Source organism: Salvelinus fontinalis, chromosome 33 (genome assembly GCF_029448725.1).
Source record: "Salvelinus fontinalis isolate EN_2023a chromosome 33, ASM2944872v1, whole genome shotgun sequence".
NCBI classification, from domain to species: Eukaryota; Metazoa; Chordata; class Actinopteri; order Salmoniformes; family Salmonidae; genus Salvelinus; species Salvelinus fontinalis.
The window spans coordinates 22,643,680-22,660,308 of record NC_074697.1 but is presented as its reverse complement, the minus strand read 5'-3'; the positions used below and the strand labels follow the sequence as shown (position 1 = coordinate 22,660,308).

The following is a 16,629-nucleotide window of genomic DNA, read 5'->3' as shown; positions in this document are numbered from 1 at the left end:
CACACACTCTGTAAACATTCTTCTCAACAGTCCTCTGACGCATACACACACATCCTCTTCTCACAGTCAGGCTTGTGTGAGTGTGGGTAGTTGTCACTTGTTGCTGACAGTACAGTACTGTTATGCAGACACACACTCCATTCACAGGACAAGTGGTTCTCACGGTGAAGCACACACACACACAGGCATGTGGTTGTGGTTACACGTGTCCTGTGTCCCTGTCATACAGCCACACACGTTGCACTCAGGCTACCCCGTTGGTCACAGTGGAGAGGGAGGACAGGGGAGGGGGATAAGGAGGGAGGAAAGGAGAGGAGAGGAGAGGGGGATGAATGAGGGTGGAGAGGAGAGGGGGATGAATGAGGGAGGAGAGGAGAGGAGAGGGGGATGAATGAGAGAGGAGAGGATAGGGGGATGAAGGAGGGTGGGGAGGAGAGGGGGATGAAGGAGGGTGGAGAGGAGACGGGGGGTGGAAGAGGGAAAGAAAATTAGATCATTGTAATCTTGAAAGACCTGAGATTAATCGATGATACACTGGAGGAGAGGAGACGTGTAGGAACACACTGAGGAGGGTGTTTGTGTACACACATGTACATTTGATATTTTAGTGATTTATCAGACGCTCTTATTCAGGGTGACTTACAGTAAGCATTGAGTGCATACATTTTGGAAAGAAAAAGACTGCAGACCTCTCCCTCCTTTCAGAGAGTTTGAAAAGTGGAGAGAGAGACAGAGAGAGAGGTCATGAGTGAGTGTAAAAACAGGGAGGGAAACAGGTAAAGAAAGAAAGACTGGACACCTTTCCTCCTCTGAGAGTTAAAAAAAAGTGGAGAAAGGGAGGGAGAGGGAGAGAGAGAGAAGGGGACTAGTTGTATTGGGGAGAAGTGTTGCTTCTCAACACCAGGAGTAGGTTAGTCTCCTGGAGGGTGTCACACTTTCCGATATGTTTCTGTTTTAAACCTCTGGACTACATTGACCCTTTTGGCACAATGTGACTTGTTTTTATTCCGGGGTGAGTGAAACTGAAGTGTAAGTGTGATGTGGTTTTCTTTAAGTATGTAACAATTTTTTTTTTATACCAATTGTTTTAAGAAATAATTTACAAGTCATTCTCTCTTCCTCTCTAGAGTCCATTTGTTCACATTGCTAGTCTTGGTGCTGCACTTCTCTGCAAGTTCATGTCTCTGTTTGGAGGAATCTATGAGGTAAACTACACCTGTACACACACATGTTACCACATTGTTACCAATATGTTCTTAATAAGCTTTCAACACTATACATGCCTCTGTCAACCTATACACGCCTCTGTCAGTATTTCACTTCCATACCCTAAATTCACAACTAAAGCACAGTACATCTCATCACTATCACTATATCTATTTATCATCTACTGTAGCCACTGTTCGTGCAGTCAAACCAACTCCACTGTAGTTGAGATGCTTAAATCCATAAATCACCGAACAGACTCCTCTCTCCCTAATGACAGAACTGTACTGTAGGTTGTTTTTTTGTGTGTGTGTGTGTGTGTGTGTGTGTTTGAATCTTTGAGCCAAACCCCCAAGTTCCCTCAAGAGTTGACCACTCCTTTGCTGCATACTGTACGTCTGTCTGTCCGTCCGTCCGTCTGTCCGTCCATCTCCCCTTAATCTTTTCCTTCTCTCCCTCGGCTCCCTCTCGCCTCTCTCCTTCCCTCATCCCTTCTCTCTTCCTCCCTCCTCTCTGTGTTGTATCTGTACTGTATATGAATATGCCGCATTTTATGGCTTTTGTTTGCGATTCCACATGAATTCCTCTTCCATCCATGCATTTGTTCATTCAAATATTACCTACAAAGTAATCATGTTTAGGAATAAACACTTTAGCGCTCTTGCAAAGCTAAAGAAATATAAATGCTTGCTTACTTTATTTGTCCTGGTAGTTGGAGAAGGATTCTTCATATTTCTTTGTTGTGACAGGCAAACAGAGGTGTGTTGGAGAGCGCAATGTTTTAACTGTTCATGCCAACCTGTTGGTGTGAAATTGTATATTCCATAGTGAAAGGCATTATCCCAATTTTCCCCTGTCACAACAGCTGTGACAGTGATAGGTTGGGCTATACTTGCTACTGTGGATGCTAATTGCTATCAGTCATTACTGAGGCCTGCCCTGGGGGAGGTCAGTTGGCTGACTTATTGATTTAAATCCAGTTGATATTGCTCTTTGTCCTGTTGATTATTTTGTAAATAATGTAGTAGCCTACTTTTTGTGCTTATTTATTCCCCATTTTTGCTCATAGAAGCCCTGACCTTGTGCAGAAAAATGTAGCATCATTGTCTGCCTCCTTCCACACTACTAGGCCTACATCCATCCTGACAACAGCCTACCTCGCAGGCTGTGTGTGTGCGTCTGTAAATGTAAACACACCTCTCCCTATGTGCTTACAGAATGAGTCGAGGAACATTGAGCTGTTGTCAGTTGCCTGTGCTGTGGGGGTGAGCTGTGTTTTCGCTGCCCCTATTGGAGGTGAGTGGCACCAACATAACACTTACTGACTGATACACTGGCTGGGTCGGAGATTGTAAGGTTTACTTCTTCCCCCCTGTTAGCAATTGATGTTACTCTTTAATAACACAGACCCCAAAGCAAATCAGGGGGAGAAAAATAGGTTTATTCAAGAGGATGTTATGCTGAGAGGTAGATGTTCATTCTCCCCTGTCCTCATTGATTCTCTCCACAGAACAAAGGGACAGGATGTAGTTTTATAACCCAGCCCTGGCCTGTGGTTGACCAATTAGAATTCCTTGCAATACAACTGGGCCAATGGCCAAATAACAAGTATCCTATTTCAGGCTCAATGCCTAGACAAATTCATTCCATGTCTCTGACCCATTGATCAATAATTCCCTCTTACAGAAAAAACACTATTTCCATAGTCCTCTCTTGACTTTTAGTCCTCTTGACATTTAGTCCTCTTCGTTGTGTATTTATCTTTGAAATAGTCTTACACCCGTCACTCCCCTGATTGAGGCATAGTTACTAATTATCTTCCTGTGTGTTTCTGAGTAATATGTGTGTGTGTGTGTGTGTGTGTGTGTGTGTGTGTGTGTGTGTTTGTGTGTGCCTGTGTGTGTGATAGGTTTGCTGTTCAGTATTGAGGCAATGTCTACTTTCTTCACTGTGAGGAACTACTGGAGAGGGTTCTTCGCTGCTACCGTCACTGCCTTCATGTACAGAGCCCTGGCCGTGTGGAACAGAGACGAGGGTAAGACATGTTTACATGTGTACCCAGCAAACTGGGAGCATTCCCAGAACATTAACTTATGTTATAGTTAGGGTTTTATCGAACATTCCAATAATGTTTTTGATAACCAAATGTTGTTTTTTAAGGTGTTTAAAATGTATTATACTTGGAATTTTCTCATAACGTTCACTAAAATGTTGTTCACAACATCTGTAACAACCACTGCAGAACATTCCCCAAACATTCTCATTAGGTTTCCAGGTAATGTAATAACACAATGTACAAGTACTTTTAAAACATACTGCCACAACAAAATATGAGAGCAATAGAAATGGCTTTGAGAATATATTACGTGAACGTTCTGCTAATGTTGATGAAGATGTTATCAAAAACATGCATAACAACAAGCAGGGAATATTCCCACTATGCTTTCATGAAGTTTCAGTGTGACAAAGTTTCAGTGTGTCACAGTGTGACATTATGACATGATTATTCCAATAATGTTCCCTAAACCTTCTTCAGCAATCATGTCTGCATTCAATTATATTAATTCTGAGAAAACATCACTGGTGTAACGATTGTCTACTTCTTCCTCCTCGGACGAGGAGAGGAGAGAGGGATCGGAAGACCAATTTGCAGCGAGGTATGATAACATAATGAAATTTATTTACAAGACGAAACTAAACACACGAAGAACACTTGATAATTACAAAACAACAAACGAACGTAGACTGACCTAAAACATGTGAACTTACATAATACGAAGAACGCACAAACAGGTACACGACTACAAACAAACGATACGGTCCCGTGTGGTAACATATACGGACACAGGGGACAACCACCCACAACAAACAAAGTGAAACAACCTCCCTATGTATGTCTCTCAATCAGAGGAAAACGAAAACACCTGCCTCTGATTGAGAGCCATACAAGGTCAATTAACCCTGACACTTAACAAGGAACAAACACAGAGAATGCCCACCCAGCTCACGTCCTGACCAACAAAACAAAGCTATACAAAAGGAAAACAAGGTCAGGAACGTGACATTACCCCCCCCCCCCCCCAAGATGCGGACTCCGGCCGCAAAACTCAACCTCAAGGGGAGGGTTTGGGTGGGCATCTGTCCACGGTGGCGGCTCCGGCTCTGGACGCTGTCCCCACACCACCATAGTCACTCCCCGCTTCCGTATCCCCCTCCCAATGACCACCCTCCAACTAAACCCACCTAAATGAAGGGGCAGCACCGGGATAAGGGGCAGCACCGGGATAAGGGGCAGCACCGGGATGAGGGACTCTGGCAGGTCCGGGCTGAGGGACTCTGGCAGGTCCGGGCTGAGGGACTCTGGCAGGTCCGGGCTGAGGGACTCTGGCAGGTCCGGGCTGAGGGACTCTGGCAGGTCCGGGCTGAGGGACTCTGGCAGGTCCTGGCTGGACGGCTCTGGCTGGTCCTGGCTGGACGGCTCTGGCTGGTCCTGGCTGGACGGCTCTGGCTGGTCCTGGCTGGACGGCTCTGGCAGGTCCTGGCTGGACGGCTCTGGCAGGTCCTGGCTGGACGGCTCTGGCTGGTCCTGGCTGGACGGCTCTGGCTGGTCCTGGCTGGACGGCTCTGGCTGGTCATGGCTGGACGGCTCTGGCTGGTCATGGCTGGACGGCTCTGGCTGGTCATGGCTGGACGGCTCTGGCTGGTCATGGCTGGACGGCTCTGGACAGACGGGCAGCTCTGACGGCTCTTGGCAGACGGGCACACCTGTAGGGAGGAGACGGAGAGACAGCCTGGTGCGTGGTATAGGCACTGGCTGCGCTGGAGAGGAGGAAAGCTCTGACAGCGCTGAACAGGTGGGAGCAGCTGGAGAGAGAACCCGGAGAGACAGCCTGGTACGGGGGGCTGCCACCGGTGGACTGGTACTTGGAGGTGGCACCGGGTATACCGGACCGTGAAGGAGGACACGTGCTCTTGAGCACCGAGCCTGCCCAACCTTACCAGGTTGAATGGTGCCCGTAGCCCTGCCAGTGCGGCGAGGTGGAATAGCCCGCACTGGGCTATGCTGGCGAACCGGGAACACCATTCGTAAGGCTGGTGCCATGTATGCCGGCCCGAGGAGACGCACTGGAGGCCAGATGCGTTGGGCCGGCTTCATGACATCCGGCTCGATGCCCAACTTAGCCCTACCAGTGCGGCGAGGTGGAATAGCCCACACTGGGCTAAGCACGCGTACTGGGGACACCATGCGCTTTACCGCTTAACACGGTGTCTGACCAGTACGACGCCCTCTCACTCCACGGTAAGCACGGGGAGTTGGCTCAGGTATCCTACCCGGCTTTGCCACACTCCTCGTGTACCCCCCCCCCCCAAGAAATTTTTGGGTCTGACTCTCGGGCTCCCAACCGCGTCGCCGCGCTGCCTCCTCATACCAGCGCCTCTCTGCCTTCGCTGCCTCCAGCTCCGCCTTGGGACGGCGATATTCCCCTGGCTGAGCCCAGGGTCCTTTGCCGTCCAGGATCTCCTCCCATGTCCAAGAATCCTGGGATCTCTTCGGTTGCTGTCGCTGCCCTTTTCCCCGCTGCTTGATCCTGTTAATTTGGTGGATGGTTCTGTAACGATTGTCTACTTCTTCCTCCTCCTCGGACGAGGAGAGGAGAGAGGGATCGGAAGACCAATTTGCAGCGAGGTATGATGACATAATGAAATTTATTTACAAGACGAAACTAAACACACGAAGAACACTTGATAATTACAAAACAACAAACGAACGTAGACTGACCTAAAACATGTGAACTTACATAATACGAAGAACGCACGAACAGGTACACGACTACAAACAAACGATACAGTCCCGTGTGGTAACATATACGGACACAGGAGACAACCACCCACAACAAACAAAGTGAAACAACCTCCCTATGTATGTCTCTCAATCAGAGGAAAACGAAAACACCTGCCTCTGATTGAGAGCCATACAAGGTCAATTAACCCTGACACTTAACAAGGAACAAACACAGAGAATGCCCACCCAGCTCACGTCCTGACCAACAAAACAAAGCTATACAAAAGGAAAACAAGGTCAGGAACGTGACAACTGGAATATTTCACTAACATTAATGGATATCCGAGACACCTATCCAGGCATAGGATCTTAATTTGACCAGTTTCTCACAGCAGGAAAATAATCTTGCAGCAACAGGAAATGTGAATTAATAAGTGGATTATAATTAATGGACATTTTTGTATGGGTTGATACATTTTTCATTAGGGAAAATCAAGTCTGACCTTTTAAATAAGAAACTTTAGAATAATTTTTAAACCTACAATATTCTTTCCAAAATATTCAGTTAATGTTGAAGGAGACCTTACTACTAACACCTATAACAACAAACAAGAAACATTCCTGAAATATTCAGTTAATGTTGAAGGAGACCTTACTACTATCACCTATAACAACAAACAAGAAACATTCCTGAAATATTCAGTTAATGTTGAGGGAGACCTTACTACTAACACCTGTAACAACAAACAAGAAATATTCAGTTAATGTTGAGGGAGACCTTACTACTAACACCTATAACAACAAACAAGAAACATTCCTGAAATATTCAGTTAATGTTGAGGGAGACCTTACTACTAACAACTGTAACAACAAACAAGAAATATTCCTGAAATATTCAGTTAATGTTGAGGGAGACCTTACTACTAACACCTGTAACAACAAACAAGAAATATTCCTGAAATATTCAGTTAATGTTGAGGGAGACCTTACTACTAACACCTATAACAACAAACAAGAAATATTCCTGAAATATTCAGTTAATGTTGAGGGAGACCTTACTACTAACACCTGTAACAACAAACAAGAAATATTCCTGAAATATTCAGTTAATGTTGAGGGAGACCTTACTACTAACACCTATAACAACAAACTTCTTGCAAGACTCTTGTAAAATGATTCTGTAAGGTTATGACATGATGATCCAGAATTGTTTTAAAAACAAACTTCAACGATAATGGAAGTATTTCTCAAAGCATTGCTACAATGTTCTGCAGTGCATTCGTAAAGTATTCAGACCCCTTGACTTTTTACACATTTTATTACGTCATCAATCTACTGTACACACAAATAATGTGTACATTAAAACCCTGTTTTTAGACATTTTTGCAAATGTACTACAAATAAAAAACTGAAATATTACATTTACATAAGTATTCAGACCCTTTACTCAGTAGTTTGGCAGCGATTACTGCCTTAAGTCTTCTTGGGTATGACGCTACAAGCTTGGAACACCTGTATTTGGGAAGTCGCTGCACAGCTATTTTCGATCGGTTTCAAGTCTGGGCTCTGGCTTGGCCACTCAAGGACATTCAGAGACTTGTCCCAAAGCCAGTCCTGCGTTGTCTTGGCTGTGTGCTTAGGGTCTTTGTCCTGTTGGAAGGTGAACCTTCACCCCAGTCTGAGGTCCTGAGTGCTCTGGAGCAGGTTTTCATCAACGATCTCGCTGTACTTTGCTCTGTTCATCTTTCCCTCGATCCTGACTAGTCTCCCAGTTCTTGCCGCTGAAAAACATCCCCACAGCATGATGCTGCCACCACCATTCTTCACTGTCGGGATGGTGCCAGGTTTCCTCCAGAAGTGACACTTGGAATTCAGGCCAAAGAGTTGAATCTTGGTTTCATCAGACCAGAGAATCTTGTTTCTCATGGTCTGAGAGTCTTTAGGTGACTTTTGGCAAGCAAAGGAGTGGCTTCCGTCTGGCCACTCTACCATATAGGCCTGATTGGTTGAGTGCTGCAGAGATGGTGGTCATTTTGGAAGGTTCTCCCATCTCCGCAGAGGAACTCTAGAGCCCTGTCATAGTGACTGTATTAACCTGGTATATTTATGTTTATCAATAGATGGCGGTATTGACTCAAGACGAGGGTTTGCTTCCCGCTATCCGTAGCTATTTCCTATGTCTGCCTATTTAACTATGATTAAGAAAGCTTCAGGAGGTTTAAGCCAGGTGCATAAGATAATGTAAATCTAAGTTACAATTAAATACTAAACCGTATGTAAGTCTCATGAGTCGTAATTCTAAGAAGCCTTTAAGGATACTACAGTGACCATCGGGTTCTTGGTCACCTCCCTAACCAAGGCACATTATATTGATGTATAATGTTAAATTATTATATGAAGTTGCAAAACTTTCAAAGAAATGGCATTTCAATCTTCGTAAATCCTTCCATTTTATTAGGATATTATCCAAAGAATGTTAATCAAATCACATTTTATTTGTCACATGCGCCGAATAAAACATGTGTAGTCTTTACTGTGAAATGCTTACTTAATTAAGATCCCTTTCCCAAGAATGCAGAGTTAAAAAGTAAGAACATTTGCGAATAAGAATGTTAAATATTAACACAATAAATAACAATAACTTGGCTATAAAAAAGGAGTACCGGTACCGAGTGAATGTGCAAGGGTACGAGGTAGTTGACGTAATATGTACATGTAGGAAGGGGTAAAAGTGACTAGGCAATCAGGATAGATAGTAAACAAGGCAACAATAAACATGTCTTCCCCCATGAATGATGCCGTGCCCCCCTTGGGCCAATCAGTGTAATTTAGTAAATTATGGAGCTCTATGGCAAGACGCATTATTCACCCCAGTTTTGTCCAAAATCAGGCCAGAAGTTTCTGAGATATCTCGTGTGACTAACTTACGGTGGATTACTATAGCGCCCCCCCCCCCCCCCCTTGGGCTAATTAGTGTAATATTGTATATGCAGGATCTCTATGGCAAGATGCATCATTCACCCAAGTTTCGTCAATATCGGGTCAGTGGTGTCTGAGATATAGGGGGGTTTAGCTAGACTCATATCCCTGAGCATGTGTGCCAAATGTCATCATTCTGAGTCAAATAGATCAAGAGATGTGCCCGTTATAGAACCACCATGAATGTTCTTGCATAAGTTGAGTCTTGACAATGTTTGCAACATGTGTACCAAATTTAGTTATAATACGAGTATCCTTGACTGAAGTATATGCACAGGGCCGGCCGGCCGGCCCATTAGGCAGGATTATGGTCGCAGCTTGACGAAGATGGCATTTTCCGAGCTAAACTGACCAAGCAGAACCTCCAACAACACATAACACCTCACATATTTCTTCCCAAAAACAATGACAATTTCTCTCAACCAGTGGCATATGGGCTTTTTAGGTGAGCACTGATGGCATACTGTGATAAGCAGTGGCCACTTTGTCAGAGGCAAGGGCACAAAATATTTTGCTTGTCCATTCCCAGTGTGCCTCTCCAGGGTGCTGTTGGAGAGACTCATCGCTGCGGCGCTACACCAACGTTCCGTCAAAAAAATGATCAAACATAAATCATGTAGCCTATGAAAGAGAAAAGAGTATGCAGCCTTTTATGTAGCCTACATGCAGGAGATAAAATGTATGACAATGTAATGAGACAGACACTTTTTACATCATACACGTTTCTTCCATCAAATAGCCTAACCTAAATGACGCAAATAGCCAAACCTAAATGGCGCCCAATCAAATAAAAAATGTGCTGACATGTTAAACACCATATACTAAAAACAGTACAGGTCAAAGTAAAAAGGACAATATGGAATGACCATTCGGGGTTCTCACAACTGCTGTCCAGGAGTTTTACCCCATGGGCTAAATTGTCATGATCAGTGGTTTAAAGTAGGTATCCATCCCATTTTTGACGAGCTGATCATAGGGAGAAAGAAAAAAGGCATACTTCTGCATTTCCCGGGGGTGTAAAAATGGCAAATAGGCTGAGGATAACTCTTGATAAAAGTTGTGTAGCTGATATTCAGAGCTTAAATAGCCAAATTGATTAGTCACAGGAATCAGGACTAATAAAGACAATGCAACAGCCTGTTTTATAAACGTTAGTCCTACCACATAGATTCATAAAATTCTATTGCGGCCGAAACACTGTAGGCTACACCCCAGTAAGAACGCCAATGTCTTGTTCTGGTCCTTTCCGGAAAATCCGTATTTTTTTGGTGTTTTACAAACGATAGGTCTACCAGATGGATGGGCATTCATAAAATTCCATTGCGGGATGACACAGTAAGCTGCACCCCAGTAAGTACGGACTGACACCAATGTCTTTTGGGCGTCTTTTTTTGGTCCAGTCCAGACCAGCCTTGATTTCTGACATAGATTTTTGGTCCGGTGAAGGCCAAATTTGAACCAATCAAAATCATTTATGTTTGGTTCAGATTTGGTCGGGTCTGGACCAGCCTTGATTTGGTTCAATAAATGACCTTATTTCAACTTTCATTACAAACTGAAAATATGTTTTTTCTAAATCCGGAAAGAACGCCTTTTCAACTTTCATTCAAAACTGAAAATGAACCTGATTTCAACGACCAGAAAATACATATTTTCAACGTCCGGAAAATACGTTTTTTTAATGTCTGGAAAATACGTATTTTTCAATGTCTGGAAATACGTATTTTCACCTTTCACAGATTCTAAAATGAACCTAACTTCAACTTCTGGAAAATACATATTTTAGATGTTTTTTCAATGTCAATTTGCTAACTAGAACTTTTCTAGTTTTGTGGTGTATAGGAGGAAGGAATTTTCTTCTCTCACCTAGTGCAGCAGAACGGCCAAAACTGGACCTGTATGTGTATTTATGTTACCGCCCCCGCTCCCAACCACAGCATGAAAAATGCTGAACGGGCCGCAATGATCTCTGTCGGGACCCGCAGTGATGCAGCCAGTCAAGATGCTCTCAATGGTGCATCTGTATAACCTTTTAAGGATCTGAGGGGCCAAGCCAAATCTTTTCAACCTTATGAGGGGCACTGTTGTGTTTAGTCCTTGGTGATGTGGAAACTGGGGAACTTGAAGCCCTCGACCCATTCCACTACAGCCCCGTCAATGTGGATGGGGGCGTGCTCGCCCCATCTGTTTTTTGTAGTCCACAATCAGCTGCTTTGTCTTGCTGACTTTGAGGGAGAGGTTGTAGTAGTAGTACAGTAGTAGTAGTAGTACAGTGGGTAGTAGTAGTAGTACAGTAGTAGTAGTTGTAGTAGTATGTGTCTTAGAACATATGCGCATCTATGTACATCTCACCGCAATCTGCCAGGCAGTAATTTTACATGATTTCTGAAATGAAGTTTGTAGTGAAAAAAAATAAAAATAAATCCCAACAGTGGCCAGTGTATTAGGTACACGAAGATGGTTCGCTCCTGCAGACGTGGCATGTAGGCAGACAGGCACCGACGCATTCAGTTACTGTTCGATTGAGCATTAAAATGGGCAAAACGAGTAACCTAAGCGACTTTCAGTGTGGTATGATCGTCGGTGCCAGGTCGGCCTCCTGGGCTTTTCAAGCCTGACAACGTATAGGGTTTATAGAGAATGGTGCGACAAACAAAAAACATACAGTCAGCGGCAGTCCTGGCGGCGAAAACAGATCGTTAATGAGAGGTCGAAGGAGAATGGCAAGAATTGCGCAAGCTAACAGGTGGGCTACAAACTGTCAAATAACAGCGCATTACCACAGTGGTGTGCAGAACGGCATCTCGGAATGCAAAACTCGTCGATCCTCGTCCACCACACCGGGCTCCACTCCTATCAGCTAAAAACAAGAAGGAGCGCCTCCAGTGGGCACGCCATCACCAAGACAGGACAATTGAGGGGTGGAAAAACATTACCTGGTCCAAGAATCGCAGTTCCTGTTGTATCATGCTGATGTCAGAGTCAGGATTTGACGTAAGTAGCATGAGTACATGACCCCATCCTGCCTGGTGTCAACAGTACAGGCTGATGGTGGTGTACTGGTGTGGGGAATGTTTTCCTGGCACACGTTAGGTCCCTTGATACCAATTAAGCAACGTTTCCATGTCCTGAAGAATTCAGTTTGTTCTGGAGGCAAGGAGGTTCCTGTCACGCCCTGGCCTTAGTTATCTTTATTTTCTGTAATATTTAGGTTAGGTCAGGGTGTGACAGGGGGGATGTTTGTGTTTTTGTCTTGTCTTGGGTGGTTGTAGTGTCTAGGGGGTTTTGTTAGAGTGTATGGGTTAGTGTTGAGTGTAGGTTTCTAGGTATGTCTATGGTTGCCTGAATGGTTCTCAATCAGCGACAGCTGTCATTCATTTGTCTCTGATTGGGAGCCATATTTAAGGCAGCCATAGGCATTGAGCTGTTGTGGGTAATTGTCTATGTCATCGTGTAGTGTTTAGTGTCAGCACGATTTGTTTAAATAGCTTCACGATCGTCAGGTTGTTGTTTTTGTTTCGTCGTTATAATTAAAAAGAATGTATTTTTCACACGCTGCGTTTTGGTCCTCTCTTCCACGTCAAGACGATCGTGACATTCCGACCCGGTACTAGATGGGTGTACTTAATAAACTAGCCACTGAGTGTATAAAGAAGATTGGTAGAGTAAGAAATAATAGAGGATAATGTTTTTCTAGATTTAGTTATCCTCTCTTTTGCAAAGTCAAAGACCACAACCTGGAAGTCACAGTAAAGGTGTTAACAGCTTCATATTGGTGTCAGTCCCATCCCAGTGGCTCAGTGGATTTTTTCAAGGGTTAACACTCAAAATCTCCCAGGTCCGATCTCAACTTGAGTCGATCAACAAGATACAGAAAAACTATTTTTGTACAATAAATGTTTAATAGATTGTCATGTGACTCCAAATTTCTACATGGTTTGTTGTACAACTAACTTTCTCAACAGTTAGATAACACTAACATATGAAAGAAACCTCCATGGACTTAAAAAAATGTAATTTATCATTCTGGGAACATAGAAAGAACATTGAGGGAATGTTTTGTGCGCCCTGATGCAAACATTGTAAGTATGCCATCACATCTGGACATATTTTATGTTTAGGGAACCTATCTCTCTTCAAATCCCCACAAAGAAACGTGTATCTGAAAATTTAGCTAGCTAGACTTTCTTACCCGTTTGAAATCGGAGTAGATAGCCAGAGCGAATTTACTGGCTATGTCTATCAACAGTTGTCGCAGTGACATTCTATTGAAATGGATACTTGCATAGTGGAGTCTTTTGTTAAGACATGTAGCTAGCTAGCTAGCCAAACAATGAACCATAATCCCAACTCATGACGTTACTACCCTGCATGAATCTGCAGGTAGCTAACCAACCAGGATCAATGTTAGCTAGCTAATGGTTGCCCTTAGTTTGAAGATGTAATCCGGAGACAGGTGTTTTCTCCATCTCCTTAGCTATCATACTCTAATTCCACTGATTTCAAAACTCAGTCCTCCAGAAAGTGGAGAGCAACACTTATGCAGCTTTACTAAGCAATATATATATTTTTTAAGTCGCGTTAGACAAGATTACCTACACATACTGACCAGCTCAAATAGACAGAAGTGTGCTATATGGTAGACCAATCCGAACTCATCTCTCGGCATGTCCAGCCCACTCATTATCCCAGCAATCATGGCTAGCGGGAAGGTTGCTTGCTTTTTCTGTGGCTAAACCAACTAGGCTCTGTGGCTAAAACACATTTTGATTTAAAAAAAGATTACGTTTAAATGGCTCTCGTTTGAAGTAGTGACCCGCAACATACGCCTAGTTTCCTGAAACGGGTCACATATCTTTTGTGATGTCCCCACAATGTTCCCACCAGACTGTTACCACAACCTAATGAAACATTCTGGAAACCTTTAAAGAACAGACTATACAGTATGTGTTCTGGTAACATCCTTGCATTGTCAGGCTAGTGGTTTATACGAACATTGTATAATCCTCAGCACAACTGGACAGTCTTTGTGTTATGAGAACATTTGCCACTACATAACAAATGTTCTGGGATCTTTCATAGAACCAATTTTGGTTTGCTATGTATACTGTATATTGCCTTAATAAAACATTGAGGTAAGGTCTGTACTGTATATAGCCCAGTGTTTCCCAAACTCAGACCTCGGGACCCCAAGGGGTGCACGTTTAGTTTTTTGACCTAGCACTACACAGCTGATTCAAATAATCAACGCTTGATGATTAGTTGATTATTTGAATCAGCTGTGTAGTGCTGGGGCAAAAACCAAAACATGCACCCCAGGACTGAGTTTGGGAAACACTGATATAGCCCTTTAAAAACATTTTGATAACGATTAATCACTTTATTTCTCTCTCTCCCTACCTCCTACACAGTGACCATCACAGCTCTGATGCCAACCAATTTCCGTCAGGACTTCCCCTTTGACCTCCAGGAGCTCCCAGCCTTCGCTATCCTTGGGTGAGTCTAAGCTGTCCTCAATTAGCCAGTAAGCTCTTTGTTGCCTCAATTAGCCAGTGAGCTCTTCGTTGCCTCTGTTAGCCAGTGAGCTCTTTGTTGCCTCTGTTAGCCAGTGTGCGCTTTGTTGCCTCTATTAGCCAGTGAGCTCTTTGTTGCCTCTGTTAGCCAGTGAGCTCTTTGTTGCCTCTGTTAGCCAGTAAGCTCTTTGTTGTCTCTGTTAGCCAGTGAGCTCTTTGTTGCCTCTGTTAGCCAGTGAGCTCTTCGTTGCCTCTGTTAGCTAGTGAGCTCTTTGTTGCCTCTGTTAGCCAGTGTGCGCTTTGTTGCCTCTATTAGCCAGTGAGCTCTTTGTTGCCTCTGTTAGCCAGTGAGCTCTTTGTTGCCTCTGTTAGCCAGTAAGCTCTTTGTTGCCTCTGTTAGCCAGTGAGCTCTTTGTTGCCTCTGTTAGCCAGTGAGCTCTTCGTTGCCTCTGTTAGCCAGTGAGCTCTTTGTTGCCTCTGTTAGCCAGTGAGCTCTTTGTTGCCTCTGTTAGCCAGTTAGCTCTTCGTTGCCTCTATTAGCCAGTGAGCTCTTTGCTGCCTCTGTTAGCCAGTGAGCTCTTCGTTGCCTCTGTTAGCCAGTGAGCTCTTTGTTGCTTCTGTTAGCCAGTGAGCTCTTTGTTGCTTCTGTTAGCCAGTGAGCTCTTTCTTGCCTCTGTTAGCCAGTGAGCTCTTTGTTGTCTCTGTTAGCCAGTGAGCTCTTTGTTGCTTCTGTTAGCCAGTGAGCTCTTTCTTGCCTCTGTTAGCCAGTGAGCTCTTTGTTGTCTCTGTTAGCCAGTAAGCTCTTTGTTGCCTCTGTTAGCCAGTGAGCTCTTTGTTGCCTCTGTTATCCAGTGAGCTCTTCGTTGCCTCTGTTAGCCAGTGAGCTCTCTGTTGCCTCTGTTAGCCAGTAAGCTCTTTGTTGCCTCTGTTAGCCAGTGAGCTCTTTGTTGCCTCTGTTAGCCAGTGAGCTCTTTGTTGCCTCTGTTAGCCATTGAGCTCTTTGTTGCCTCTGTTAGCCAGTGAAAGCTGGTGTGAGTGTACAGGAGGATAGCCTGTCACCTAACATGGATAATTCAGCCAGTGAGGTGGTGCATTTAGGACGTCTTATTTTAGCTTGCTGTTACCGTGGTAGCGTAGCCTCCGGGCTTACCACAGAACTGAATAGTACCTTAACTGCGTGGGCTCCCAAAGAGAAGAAAATCCCCCTATTTTTTCTCCTCTTTCCTTCTTGTCTGGAGGATGTCCTCCCACTCGGCATCTGAGGAGTGGAGCTTTGACTCACAATCAAACAAAACAGCAGTCTTATCACACTTCTATAGGGGAGAGAGATAGAGAGAGAGTGTTTGTGTGTGTGCACGCACGCACGCCCCTGTAGGTGTGTATTTTGGTAACCTCTCCCTTGCCTTGATGTCTTTTGGGAAAGTAGGTGTTGTAGGATTTTGTAATCAATGTTCATAAATTTCAATTATCTTTATAGGTCTGCAACCCAGAGTGTGTCAAGTTCTGGTTTAAATGAAACAGACAGAATTCCCAACTCACAATTAGTCAAATCCAATTTTATTCGAGAGAGCTCTGCTGTGCATATACAAAGATGTTCCTTTTATAACATTCTCTCAACCTACGCACATACATACACACTAACCCTAGGAGAGCTATCCTATCTACTTCTCTACAATTCTCACCACAGTTGATCACTACCCAACTGACAGTTCCATTCCCCCCAAGATAAGGGAAACCTGGAGGGGTACTGTGAAATATCATCTATTCATCATTTATTCAGGAGTATTTGACATATTTAATTATTCAGGAACATGAATTTATGAGCATTCATATACAGTAATTGGCTGTAACTGAGGGGGGACTTTGAGCTGGGTGATATGAACAAAATCCATATTGTGATAAATGTAACTATTTGCTTGATAACAGTAAATACAACGACAAACAAAAAAGTTAGCGTTTTTGGGGCAGGGCTTTAGACACGTTTTTTCCAGTGTCAAGTAGGACAACTGAGATGGTAGCCTATGGTTAAAAAAGTCATCTATTTCATCTAACATATCCAGGGAATGCATGATTGATATTTTGATGTGTAACATGATTTATTTTTGGCTATATAGCCATGTAGGCTAATTGATTAATCTATCAGTAAAT

The 16,629-nt window shown here is 43.9% G+C and overlaps 1 protein-coding gene across 1 annotated transcript in view; it reads left to right on the top strand.

Moving 5' to 3' along the window:
- Nucleotides 1–16,629, top strand: part of LOC129831827 (chloride channel protein 2-like) — a 68,596-nt gene that overhangs the window by 14,566 nt on the left and 37,401 nt on the right. Inside the window, exons 6-9 of the mRNA XM_055895319.1 lie at nucleotides 1,128–1,205; nucleotides 2,424–2,502; nucleotides 3,116–3,241; nucleotides 14,380–14,464. Coding sequence (XP_055751294.1) covers nucleotides 1,128–1,205; nucleotides 2,424–2,502; nucleotides 3,116–3,241; nucleotides 14,380–14,464 — 368 coding nt within the window. The remainder of the gene's footprint in view (nucleotides 1–1,127; nucleotides 1,206–2,423; nucleotides 2,503–3,115; nucleotides 3,242–14,379; nucleotides 14,465–16,629) is intronic.